The sequence below is a fragment of the Hyperolius riggenbachi genome, chromosome 11 (genome assembly GCF_040937935.1).
Source record: "Hyperolius riggenbachi isolate aHypRig1 chromosome 11, aHypRig1.pri, whole genome shotgun sequence".
Taxonomy (NCBI): Eukaryota; Metazoa; Chordata; class Amphibia; order Anura; family Hyperoliidae; genus Hyperolius; species Hyperolius riggenbachi.
The window spans coordinates 117,979,961-117,993,880 of record NC_090656.1 but is presented as its reverse complement, the minus strand read 5'-3'; the positions used below and the strand labels follow the sequence as shown (position 1 = coordinate 117,993,880).

Below are 13,920 nucleotides of genomic sequence, written 5' to 3'. Positions count from 1 at the left end.
AGTATATTATATGCAACCAGCATTTTTTTTTTTTACTAGACCAGCATTGGAAGGGTTACACAGGGCTTTAAAGTTCCTTTAGATTTCTGCAGACGCATCCGAAGCTGAAATAGATACATTTTGTTTACATAATGTATCTAAGTGTTGAATGTGACTCATCTCTCTCACTGAGAAGGAGCTTGGACGACAGCCAAAGAGTGTGTAACTGTTTATCAATAGATACATGTAACTAAATAGAATGTATCTATCTGAACTTCTGCATATCTCTCCAGGACCTTTAAACCTCTGTGTAACCCTTCCAATGTTGGTCTAGTAAAAAAAAATGCTTTTTGCATATAATATGCTGTAAATAATATTTTAGAGCAAAGTTGAAATGCAGGGTAGAATGATTTGTTTATTTTAAGAAAAGTAGAAAGTTGGAACTAAACCTTTGTACCAAACGCATTTTAGATGTCCGTGGGAAAGAAATGTGGAGACACAAAAATGCCTATAGATGTCTGTTGCAGTAGTTTTGTATTAAACAGCTTTTAGATGTGAAACCACAGAACACCTATGAACAGTGGTGGCAGTTTGAGTGTTAAGGGGGGCTTAGATGCTTTCCTTTTACTGTAGGACAATTATTAGGTAATTCCGGGGGGTGTTGACCAGGGATTTGATCTAATTATCAATTGGTCCAAGCCTTGTAAGGGTTTTTCTAACTTCCTCTGGAAGAAGTGATACTGTATATGTGAAGGAGTAAGGTTAGTGTTGTACCATACTTTCTGGCTAAACTCAATGGACATATGTATTTTTTTAACCTAATCGCAGTAGCCTCCTTTTAGACACACAGATGGCACCATCTGTGTGCTCTCCTGGTGGCTCTCCTTCTGCCTGAGGCTCGCTCACAGCACTCCGAGCAGTGCATGTTAAGCCACAACCCCAGGACAGCGCCATTTGCGTGTCTGAAAGGAGGCTACTACACATGTGCAAGTGCCATTAATTCCGGGTCAGAGGTCCTGATTATTACTAGATTCTGCCATGTACAACACATAATATAATTATAAGATTCAGAGAAACTGGAATAATCTCTGTGTACAAGGGAAAGGCTGAAAGCCAATATTGGATTGTTGTAATGTTTGGGTCTTCTGGAAGCACTACATTGAAAGCATATACGTTTCTGTAGATAAACAGCACTTGCTCAAGAACCCTTCTAAAAAACACTATTTGTGTTTAGCAGTTAGACTTTGCAACTGCTGTTCAGGAAATGCTGTTAAAAACAAAGAAAATCCTGAGAATCCCCCATGAGGAGATGGACCGGCCCAAAACCTATCGGTTCTGTCAGATTTTAACTGCCTACTTTTTTTTTTTTGCATTAGTGGCCCCGTAAGTGTGAATGGGCCCTCAGGGTACCACATATTTCAATTAGCACATACAATAAAAAATAATTCTCACACATTCTTTAGTCCTGTATTTTGCATTTTGGTTTATAGTACATCATTGCTCTTTCTATTGCTCTTTAGCACATATAACAGGGAATATCGAGAACAGGAATTAATCCTGTTTGGTATTCAGTAATAGATGAGGACTAGTTTAGTCAAAATGATATCCTAACCAAAGTAAAAAAAAGTAATCAAATTTATACTCACACAATCAACATTGAAGGATAGACAACTGTAAAAGCACTCAATTCCAGTAGTTTCTGGAGGATGTTGGGAACAATTAAAGTAAACCATCGGTGCAGTGCAATCTGGAGAGCGCAAAAGAAGTGCATTATAACAAAATACCTGTACAGGTCTGCTTGAAATAGTACAGTATATGCTGTGCATTCACACTATGCTTGCACATGACAAATGCAGAGTTCAGGTATGAACTAGTATATTGGCCAAATTAATTCTACATTATTCCAGTCATTTGCACCATCCAAGTTAACATCATGGCCAAGTTAAAGGGAACTTGAAGCGAGAGGTATATGGAGGCTGCCATATTTATGTCCTTTTAAGCAATACCAGTTGGGTGGGTATCCTGCTGATCCTCTGCCTCTAATATTTTTAGCCATAGACCCTGAACAAGCATAAAGAAGATTAGGGGCCATATGCAATTCACTTTTTCACCTGAGTTTTCTCCTAGGAGATAATATTTCATCTTTGATTTAAAATAACTTTCCAGAACTTTTCAACTAAAAAAGTACCAAAAAGTAGGTGAAAAAGTGATACCAAACTTGTTTTGAGTATTTTCTTACTTTCTGCTGGCTTAAACAGCATTTTATTAACAAGCTAAAAAATATCACCTAGGAGAAAACTCAGGAGAAAAAGTGAATAGCATATGGGCCTAGGAGTTTCTGACATTGTCAGATCTAACAAGGTTAGCTTCATGCTTGTTTCTGATGTTATTCAGACACTACTGCACCTAAATAAATCAGCAGGGCTGCTTTGCGACTTGTATTATTTAAAAGGCAATAAATATGGCAGCCTCCATATACTTCTCGCTTCAGGTTCCCTTTAAGGACCTTACTTTATTCCGTAGCAGTAAGCTTGCAGCTGGGTTATCTGCCTGCCCCAAGCTTGCTTACTAGATTCTGAAGATCTTCACCACAATAATGATCAACTTGTCCTGTCCACCTGACAAGGCTAATTCATTCTATACAAGTTTTTGATCTGGTCAGCAAAATAAGAGCAGGGTGCTATGCACCGGTAGCAGGCTCTATACCATGGAGTGCAACTCACCAATCCTAGTAACCAGTTCAGTATAGAAGAAGCAAGCGGTGGTGCACTGCCAAGTAAAACGTCACTTTTATTTTAGTCCATTAAAAGGCATAACAACATCATGCATGTCAAAGGATGGAGAGAGGTACAGGCAAATGAGAGTGGTTTACAGCCATTTCGCGCCGTCAAAGACATTTTGAATTTAACCACTTGAGGACCGCAGTGTTAAGCCCCTCTAAAGACCAGGCCATTTTTAGTCAAATAGGCCACTGCAGCTTTAACCACTTCAGCCTTCAGTCGTTTTCACTTTATGCATCCGAGCAATGTTCACCTCCCATTCATTAGCCTATAACTTTATCACTACTTATCACAATGAACTGATCTATATCTTGTTTTTTCCACCACCAATTAGGCTTTCTTTGGGTGATACATTTTGCTAAGAGCCACTTTACTGTAAATGCATTTTAACAGGAAGAATAAGAAAAAAAAACGGAAAAAAATCATTATTTCTCAGTTTTCAGCCATTATAGTTTTAAAATAATACATGCCTCCATAATTAAAACTCACGTATTGTATTTGCCCATATGTCCCGGTTATTACACCGTTAAAATTATGTCCCTATCACAATGTATGGCGACAATATTTTATTTGGAAATAAAGGTGCATTTTTTCTGTTTTGCATCTATCACTATTTACAAGTTTAAAATAAAAAAAAATATAGAAATATTTCATCTTTACATTGATATTTAAAAAGTTTAGACCCTTAGGTAAATATATACATGTTTTTTTTTTTATTATTGTAATTTTTTTTTTTTATATTAAACATTTTATTTGGGTATTTTTTGGGAGGGTGGGATGTAAACAGTACTTTTAGAATGTAAATGTGTGTTGAGTTTTATTTTTTTTACTTTTAGTTGTAGTTTTACTTTTTGGCCACAAGATGGCGGCCATGAGTTTGTTTACATGACGTCATATGCTTAGAGGGATGCATGGGGGACGCAACAGCCAGAAAAAGCGGAGCTTCTCAGAGAAGCTGTCGCTTTTTCTGCGGGGGAGAGGAATCAGTGATTGGGCACCATAGCCCGATTCACTGATTCGTGGGCTAACGATCCGCGGCCGGGAGCGTGCGTGCACGCGCGCAATCGTACGCAGGAGCGCGCGGACGCGCACATGGCCTCCTGGGCGTAGCTAGTATGACCAGGAGGCCAAAGTAGTTAAAGAGAACCTATACTGAGTAAAAATATTTAAAATAAATACATGAGGTAACTTCAAATGAACATTACATAGTTACCTTGCCATCAGTTCCTCTCAGAAGCCCACCATTTTCTTCTGACAATAATCTCTTCCAGTTCTGACAATATTTTGTCAGATCTGAAATATATCAGTTGCTGTCAGTAAAATATCAGTTGCTGTCAGTTATAGCTGAGAGGAAAACTGATGTACCAAGTAATGTCCATGTTTCCCTATGGCTCAAGTGGGCGATGTTACAGTTTAACTGTGTGCTGACCAGAAAGCTGTTATGGGTAATGGCCATTTTCAAAATGGAGGACGGAAAATTCCCTTGATCACAGTGAACAAACAGGATGCGGGACAGAAGAAAGACACTGAGGAGTAGACTACATGGAAGGTAAGTATGACTCGTGTATGCTTATTTTGACTTTTAATTTTAAGTTCAGGTTTTCTTCAAGGCCAAAATGCAGGGCCGTAAAACTCAGCACACAAGTGATCCCCCCCTCTTTTCTCCCCACCAACAGAGCTCTCTGTTGGTGGTGTCTGATCGCCCCCCAATGTTTTTTTTTATATAAATATTTATTTATATTATTTTTGAATAAAATGTTGCAATTTTTTATTAGCCTATAACAGCGGATCACTTCCCTGTGTCCCTGGGGGACAGTCCTGTCACACGGCTGTCCCCAGTACAGCGCTGCTGCAGATCGCAGCACTGTACAACATAATTAGAAGGCGGAGCTCCACCTTCCAAGCAGTACAGTTATGTTGTAGAGGTGGCACACCTTACCCAAACCCGTTTGTTTGCACTGTCTGAAGAAGGGGACCCGTTGTGGCCCCGAAACAATTGCCATATTCATGTGCCAATGAAGCAATAAATTGAAGCACTTTGCATCTTAAAACGGTGTGCTAACCTGAACTTCCTGCTTGTCACCTTCCAAGCAGGAGATGCGTGCGCAGCCTGCGCGTGATCTCCTGCTAGCCCCATAGACAGCCGTTCATGCCAATCGGCGTGGATCGGTCCTGGGGCTGCCACACGGCTCACGCCAATTGCCGTGGAGCAGTCGACAAGTAGTTAAAGTACCGTATAACAGATTTGCTATTCTTGATTATAGGGTAATATTTATGTTCAAATAATATAATTGTGTAATATCTTTTTAAGCAGGGGCGTTGCTAGCCCCAAAGATCAGTGGCACTCTATTCTGGAGTGCGCTGGATGTCCCCCAGGCAGCAGTACTCAGCTCTGGCCGCATGGGGTGAGTACTGCCGCCCGCTACAGAGGATGTCTCTAGAGGAGAGGATGTGGGAGATGAGTAGTTCCTCCTGCTGTGCTACTCTGCTGGGGGGTCAGGGGGAAAACCAGTGAGGACACACACAATGATGTATGCTCCAGTATGCCACCACAACACCAAACATGCCCCATAGAGGCACCAAAGCAACCAGCATGGCACCCAGAATAGCACCATAGAGATACCACAGCACCCAGCATGGTACCACACAGCACCCAGCATGCCTCGTATGTTTAAGTAACTCTGCCTATTTATATGATATGCTGCATTTTCTTTTTTTCTGTATAATTGTAGGGGGGGGGGAGGTATATCCAGCATTTTGCAGGACTACTTAGACCGCTAATAAGTTCATGTAAATGTGGCCATACCTACATTCTGGTGCATGACCACACCCATTTTTCAGCTGGAGTGCCCAAAAGTGCCCTGGATCTCTTAGGATCCTAGCAGCGCCCCTGCTTTTAAGAAATAGCTGTCCCCATCTTCTTATCATTATAGTAAACTCTTTGATTTATAGAAGACTTACAGTATTAACCGAAGAAAGATGAGAATAACACTAAATTTATCTATTAAATGAACCAGCGGAGTAACTACAAATCATGGTGCCCCCCAGCAAAACTTCAACAGGACCTATTCCCCCCCCCCCCCCCCCCCCCAATGCTCACACCCTCTCCGTTGCCTACCCCTGATAAACCCCACAGCCTGGGGGCCCATTTTACAAGGGTCATAAAACAAGTGTGGAGATTATATTTGTTACACCCATAATAAGTGTAGCGACAAAAACACCCGATCTGAAGGATGGACCCCTTTATCAGAGGGAGTGAAGTAGTAATTGGGGCCCCCTTACAGCTCTGGGCTCCCCTGTGGTTGCAGGGGCTAGTCCCCTCTAGTTACGCCACTGAGCTGAACAAACCAATCATGTGCTTCTATATTAGTTATTGAACATTTGTGCATCACTACTGGACTGGTTGAAAAGATATTGATGGAAATTGTGAACTTATGTGGACATTTTTGTCCCTGTACAGCGAGTAGCAGATGAGGTCAACAGGACTTCCCATCAGATTTTGGGAAAGATTCACAGGTCTACAGTTTCTTCCAGAAATTACATAATTATATCAGTGACAAATGAGTCTTATCTGTTATTATTCTTACTTGTTGTTTCTAAACTTGTGAGGTCACAGGAGCGCTTTCCATTTCTGCAGACACTGTAAAGAAAAGTCATTACACTGGGTTAATGATTAGCAAACAAGTATATGTGCTCACACTTAGTTTTCTTCTATAAGATGGAATACTACGGTACACCTAAAGTGAGGGAACTCGCTTTAGGTTAGATACTCACCTACGTAGAGGGAAGACTCTGGATCCTATAGAGCCTTCCTGGGCCTCGCTTCATCCCCTCACTCCACCACTGTCCACCGTTGAATTCATGTGCCTTCAGGACTCCTAGGCAGATGGGCACATCTATACTGTGCATGTGCAAGCCCGGACTCGCGTGTGCTGAGTTGGATTTAATTGTCTTTGGGAGTTCTCGGGGGATGCAAGTACTTCCTGAGCCTGCACGAGGAGTCCCAAAGAGGTATTTGACCTGCAGGTTGAATAACGGGATGAACAGAGGGCAGGGAAAGCTCTACGGGCTCCAAAGCCTTCCCTCCACATAGGTGACCATAACAGTTTTTTTTTATATCACCTTAGGTTCACCTTAATGATATTTGAGTTAGTGGTATGTTGGTTTTTGGGGCCCCTATCTCAATGGTAATTTGTGGTTGACATAGTGTTAAAAGTACCCCCACTACAACCCTATCAGTCTAATACCAACCCTCCTCTAAGAAATGGCCAATACTAACCTAATACTATCCTTTAATCTTTTATTAGCAGACGTACCCCCTCTTGGACGTGCACAGAAAATTTTCAAGGGGGGAACAAGATTATCTATTCACAGACACGTCTATGATCTACAGATGCAACAAAAGGGGGTAGCTATAAGACACATTGCACCCAATGAAGCCACTTAGCCAAGAAGTCAGGAAGAGGAACAGCAGTGGACCTTGTATTTTATACTTACTGTTGTGAGTCATGAGGCCCCTTAGTAAAGTATTATTATTGCCCTCAAAGTTTGCACACTTGAGAGACACAACCCTTCCACATGGACATGGGTGGGTGATGCAGTGTAAACTGTTGGAGATACAACTGCATGTACTTTATATAGTACTGAGCATTAACACCACTAGACCAGTAGATGGCACTGTAGCAAATACTAAGGTTAACAGTTATGTGTGTCTGTCTGAAAACTTGTTTTTTTTAATCTCTTCCTCTCTCTTCACAACTAAGATGTCTGCTGTTACAGTTTACTGAAATGCTCTGTATGCTTGCAACTTAATCCAGCCAAGTAAACCAAGTTCTGCCTCATCACGAGCTTCTAGTGTCTTCTCTAATACATAACCAACAGGTTATGGGCCCAGCTCCAGACACTAGAAAGAGGAAAACTTCAAGCAAGTAAGTGCTGCATCTATAATCATACTGAATCCTGTGTGAGGAAACAAGAGCTGCACCCAGAAAGATGGCAAGCGCTTCAGATATGAAGTTTACAACAGCAAAGCTTAACAATACAAACTACCAGCTGTGGAAGTTTAAGCTTGAAATGCCGTTATCCAAAGATGACTTGTGGCAGGTGCTGGATACAGACAGGCCTAATGACAACCCAGAAGAATGGGACAGAAAAAACAGGCAAGCAAAAGCAGTCATAAGCCTGCTAGTGGAGGATGATCAACTCATTCATATAAGGAAAGAAAACACAGCTAAAGGTATGTGGACTGCATTACAAAGGCTGCATGAACGGGCAAACCTAAACAGTAAACTATATCTGCTACGCAAACTGTATAAGATGAGGCTGGAAAAAGGGCAGGAAATGGGTGAACATGTAAATGCTATGCTAGAGATTGTGGACCAGCTGGGTGCAATAGGCGAAGAAATGAAAGACAATCACGTAGTAGCATTACTGCTATGCAGCCTCCCGGAATCATACAGTGCCCTTATAAATGCTCTAGAAACTAGACCAGAAACTGAACTGACTCTAGAATATGTTAAGGGAAAACTAATTGATGAATACAGCAGAAGAAAGGAAAACCTGCATAGCGAAGAGAATGAGAGATCAGAGACAGCTCTAAAGGTGCAGGAAGGCACAAGACAAAGCAAAGAAACCAGGGTGTGTTTTCGCTGTAAAAAGGCCGGTCACCTGAAAAAGAACTGCTCAATCTGGAAAGCTGAGCAAAGAAAGCAGGAGCCACCCACAAGAGAAAGAGCTAAAGCAGTCATGCAGGAAAATGAAAGTGCATCATGGAGTGGTACTTTTAAAGTGACTCAGAACAGCACCTTAAGCGGATGGTACATCGATTCAGGGGCAACAGATCACATGACGAGCGATGAGACATTCTTCACAGAAATTGATTACAGTGTTAAAGACAAAGTCTTCCTAGCAAATGGGAAAAGTATTACTGCTGAAGGTAATGGTCAGGGGTTTCTGAACTGCAAAACACCATCAGGGGGCAAGCAGAGTATCCTTGTAAAGAACGTTCTATATGTTCCAAGCCTAGAAGGAAGCCTCCTATCAGTGAAAACCCTTGCAAGCAATGGACTCACCGTCCAATTCAGAGGTAATGAATGCACAATTCAAAATGAAAAGCAAATCCTAGCAAGAGGAAAATTAAATGAACACCTGTACAAGCTCGTCACTGAAAATGAGAAGGCTAAAGCAGCAACTCATAAACCACATGACAAGTGCATCCACCTGTGGCACAGAAGATTGGGACATCGAAACCCAGAAGCTATAAAGGACCTTGCAAAGAGAGGTCTATCAGAAGACATGTAGATACTGCCTTGCCACACACTCAGCAAGTGCACGTGCTGCATCAAAGCAAAAGCCACCAGAACCCCTCTTCCACAGATCAGTCAGAGAAAAACCACTAAACCTATGGAACTGATACATAGTGATGTGTGCGGACCAATGAAAACCGTCACTCCCGGCGGGAACAGATATTTACTGACTTTCATTGACGATTATTCTAGGTACACAATAACTTATCTGATGAAGCACAAAAGTGAAACTTTAGAAAAACTTCAAGAGTTTATAGCTATGACAAGCAACAAGTTTCAAAGAAAACCTGGAATAATACGCACTGACAATGGAGGAGAATATACGAGTAAGGAGATGGAATCATACCTGAAGAAACAGGGTATCCTACACCAAACAACTGTACCATATACTCCTGAGCAAAACGGTGTAGCAGAAAGGAAGAATCGCACTCTTGTAGAAATGACCAGATGTATGCTTTCAGATGCTGGCTTACCTAACAAATACTGGGGAGAAGCTATAATGACTGCAACATACTTACAAAACAGGCTCCCATCAAAAGCTATCGAGAGTACACCATATGAAATGTGGAATGGATCAAAACCTAATGTAGGCCACATCAGAGTGTTCGGCTGTAAAGCATATGCCCACATTCCAAGTGAGAAACGCTCCAAGTTGGAGAACAAAGCCATAGAAGGCATTCTGGTGGGCTACAGTGAGCAGAGTAAGGGATACAGAATCCTTTGTCCAAAGACCAATAAGGTGACAGTCAGCCACAGTGTCTATTTTGACGAAAGCGAAGCACCAGATAATACAATTCTTGAAAAATGTGCAGAGGATTTGCAGGCTGAATCAGCAAGAGACACTGACTCATGTGAAGCAGAACAAGAGCCAGACCAAGAAATGGAACTTACAATCAGTGAGCCAGTAGAACCCACTGAGCAACAAGAAATCAGAAGATCCACTCGGACTACAAAAGGGATACCACCCCGCAGGTTATCATATGCTGCAAAAACGCATCAAACACAGGAGCCAACATCCTGGGAAGACATAGAAACTTTGCCAAGAAGGGAAGCTGATCATTGGAGAAAAGCAGCTGAAGAAGAAATAAAATCACTTCAAGAAAATAAAACTTGGTCACTAACAGAACTCCCTCCTGGTCGTAAGACCATCGGAAGCAAATGGACTTTTAAAGTGAAATATGATGCAGAGGGAAACATCTATAGATACAAAGCAAGGTTAGTTGCCAAGGGATACTCCCAGAAATTTGGAGAAGATTATGATGAAACATTTGCTCCAGTTGTGAAATATTCCACCATGAGAACACTCCTTAGCACTGCTGCCGGAAAGGGAATGCAAGTTAAGCACCTAGATGTCAAAACTGCCTTTATATATGGAGACATCAAGGAGGATCTATACATGGAACAGCCACCAGGATTTGAGGAGAAAAAGAACCTTGTATGCAAACTGCAGAAGAGCATCTATGGCCTCAAGCAAGCGGCGAGAGTGTGGAATGAAAAAGTGAACGAAATACTCACGAAAGAAGGATTCTCAAGAAGTAAAGCGGATCCATGTCTGTACTCGAAGAATCAAGAGAACAGATGGACATATATCCTAATTTACGTTGATGACATCTTGACGTGTTTTGAACAAGAAGGGGACTATGACCAAATAGTTCACAAACTTAAACAAAACTTTGAAATTAAAGAGTTGGGGAACATTACTCACTACCTAGGAATTCAAATAGAGCGGGAAGAGGATGGAAGCTATCTTCTTAACCAAAATCAGAAAATTACAGAAATATTAGAACAGTTTCACATGCAAGATGCAAAGGAAGTGAGAACGCCAATGGAACCAGATTATCCAAAATACAATGGAACAGAAAATTTGTTACCTAACAATGATTACTACCGCAGGGCAATTGGAAAATTGCTATACATTACCACCGTGACAAGACCAGACATTGCTGTAGCAGTGGGAATACTTTGCAGAAAAGTCGCATCACCGTGTCAACGCGACTGGAACGCAGTAAAAAGGGTAATGCAATACCTAAAGGGAACAAATCAGATGAAGCTGAGACTTCCAGCATCGTCAAACCCAAAACTGATTGGATATGTGTACGCCGACTGGGCTGGAGACACCACTGACCGGAAATCTACAAGTGGTTACATCTTCCAGTATGGACAAGGAACCATAAGCTGGTCAAGTCGGAAACAAGCGACTGTTGCACTCTCATTAACTGAAGCGGAATACATAGCAGCAGCTTATGCATGTCAAGAAGCCATTTGGATTCGTCAGCTTCTACTAGACATGGGACTAAATATGTCACAACCCACACCCATCTTTGAAGACAATCAGGGATGCATAAAGCTCACACAATCTGAGAAGGTTAACCCAAGAACCAAGCATATTGATGTAAAATATCATCTGCTTAGGGACATGCAAGAACAAGGAGTTATCGACATTCAGTACTGCCCATCAGAGGAGATGACTGCAGACGCACTCACCAAACCTTTGCCCAGGGAACGTCATTGTTTTCTACAAAAGAGACTGAATGTTGTATAATAACGCACATGCCGTTGAGAAGGGGTGTTGGAGATACAACTGCATGTACTTTATATAGTACTGAGCATTAACACCACTAGACCAGTAGATGGCACTGTAGCAAATACTAAGGTTAAAAGTTATGTGTGTCTGTCTGAAAACTTGTTTTTTTTTATCTCTTCCTCTGTCTTCACAACTAAGATGTCTGCTGTTACAGTTTACTGAAATGCTCTGTATGCTTGCAACTTAATCCAGCCAAGTAAACCAAGTTCTGCCTCATCACGAGCTTCTAGTGTCTTCTTTAATACATAACCAACATAAACAACACATATCAACCACACCACCATCAACAACAACTTTCCCATAAAGTACAGTAAGAGAGCTCACAGAATAATTTTGTTGGATATATCCCAAATACAGAGCTATTTGAAATTACAATACCTTTCCTACAGGATCTTGTGACCAATGGTATCCCTTCCTGCTAGATTATTATTGCATCTTACTCAATTATAGTGCTCAAAAGAGATGATTTAATACCCAGAACTGCTTTCCTGCAGGATCTGCATCTGGAAGTGTCTGCACTGCACAGATTGGACCTTTTTCTAAGCTCAGATGCCCAATTTCAGTACAAGAACCTGGTGATCACAAGGTGAGGAGGACCAAAAAAGCCAGGTTAGGGACAATATGGCTCACACCTGCTACAGGGCCTCAGCTATAGCCACGCCCCTATCTCTGGTCAACCTATCCATACAATATCCTGGAACACTGAGGGATAATAAATATAGAATGATGTTAAAGTCTTGTGAATGACTAGATGCATGAAAGCATGCAGGCCCATTAGCAGTGTAGGGTTATTTATTATATTAGAAGAGTACATTGATAATGAGCATTATATGCCAGAAATCATGCTAATACATACCATTCCATGCCATATTGATATATCTTTTCCCTAGGGCTGTAGTATCTTCCCAAATGATAGCAAGGACAATGACTTTCTAAAACACATTGACCTTTGTCATCCATGAAATACCCAGGTTTGCAGACGCAGCCATCCACAGGTGTAAATGTCACTGAACACGATTCATCTGGCACACTCAGAGACTTGCATGTAGGCTGACACTTCTTTATTGTATAATTATACACCATTGTTGAATCACATTCATGCATATATTTTTCTGGAAGAAACAAAATGAATCAAATACGTTCTTGGCACATACTGTATTTTGGTTGTTTTATTTGATCAACTCAGAAATAGAGAAAAAAATAAAAATACCGTATATTCCGGTGTATTAGACGACTGGGCGTATAAGACGACCCCCCAACTTTTCCAGGTAAAATATAGAGTTTGGGATATACTCGCCATATAAGACTACCCCCTCTTCCAATGCACACCAAATTAAAATAAAAAATCATATACTGCTGCTGTGTATGAACAGAAACTGGTGCTGTACTGTATGTGTTACCCAGTATATTACCAGATATAGTCATTGACTTGTTGCATTGGTCAACTCTCCTTAAGCGGATTGGTCAGCTTGCGTTGTCTACCCATTTATCAGAGCGGTATGGAAGAATAGATTGTGCTCCCTCAGCAGGGAGATCTGAGAGGCATTAACAGGATAGAGTGTATCACACGGCATCAATGACACCCGGCGTATAAGACGACCCCCAACTTTTCAGAAGATTTTCAAGGGTTAAAAAGTAGTCTTATACGCAGGAATATACAGTATTTGGTTTTGTACACCTCTTGCAGATATGTTAAAGGACCACTATCGCAAAAAAGTGTAAAACTTAAGGTGGCCACACACGATACAATAAAATGATCCGATTTTATGGCAATTTGATAAATACGATTGGATGTCCCGAAAAAATTCAAAGCTTTTTTTTTCATTTGAATGAAAAATACGAACGGATTTCCCGTTTTTTATTTTTATTGATTCGTAATGCTGGAAAGTTTTCTTCAATGTTTCTAAAGATTGTATGGTGTGTGTTAGATTGTCAATTTATTGATATACACACAGTAGCAATTTTCTCAGAGTTTCCAATCATTTTTATCATAATTGAGGAAAAATTGAACATATATGTGTAGTACATTGGTCATATTTTTGAAATGTTACAATCAGTCAGAAAAAAATGATTGCAATTCTGGAATTGAACAGATATTTATAAATTGCATGGTGTGTGGCCACCTTTACATTTGAGCTGTAGATCTACAAAGGCTCTCCCTGAAAAGGATGTATACAATGCCTCCAGCCAGTCAGCACACTATTTTGGCAGTTGGACTGTTCCGTAAGTGGTTTTGAAAATAAAGAAAACCCTAAAAATCTCCCATGAGAAG

The 13,920-nt window shown here is 41.0% G+C and overlaps 1 protein-coding gene across 1 annotated transcript in view; it reads right to left on the bottom strand.

Annotated features, from left to right (window-relative positions):
- The window catches only part of LOC137537857 (mucin-2-like), a 350,759-nt gene that overhangs the window by 184,598 nt on the left and 152,241 nt on the right, over positions 1–13,920 (bottom strand). Inside the window, exons 11-13 of the mRNA XM_068259807.1 lie at positions 12,505–12,760; positions 6,347–6,399; positions 1,626–1,726 (exon numbers count right to left, since the gene is read on the bottom strand). Coding sequence (XP_068115908.1) covers positions 1,626–1,726; positions 6,347–6,399; positions 12,505–12,760 — 410 coding nt within the window. The remainder of the gene's footprint in view (positions 1–1,625; positions 1,727–6,346; positions 6,400–12,504; positions 12,761–13,920) is intronic.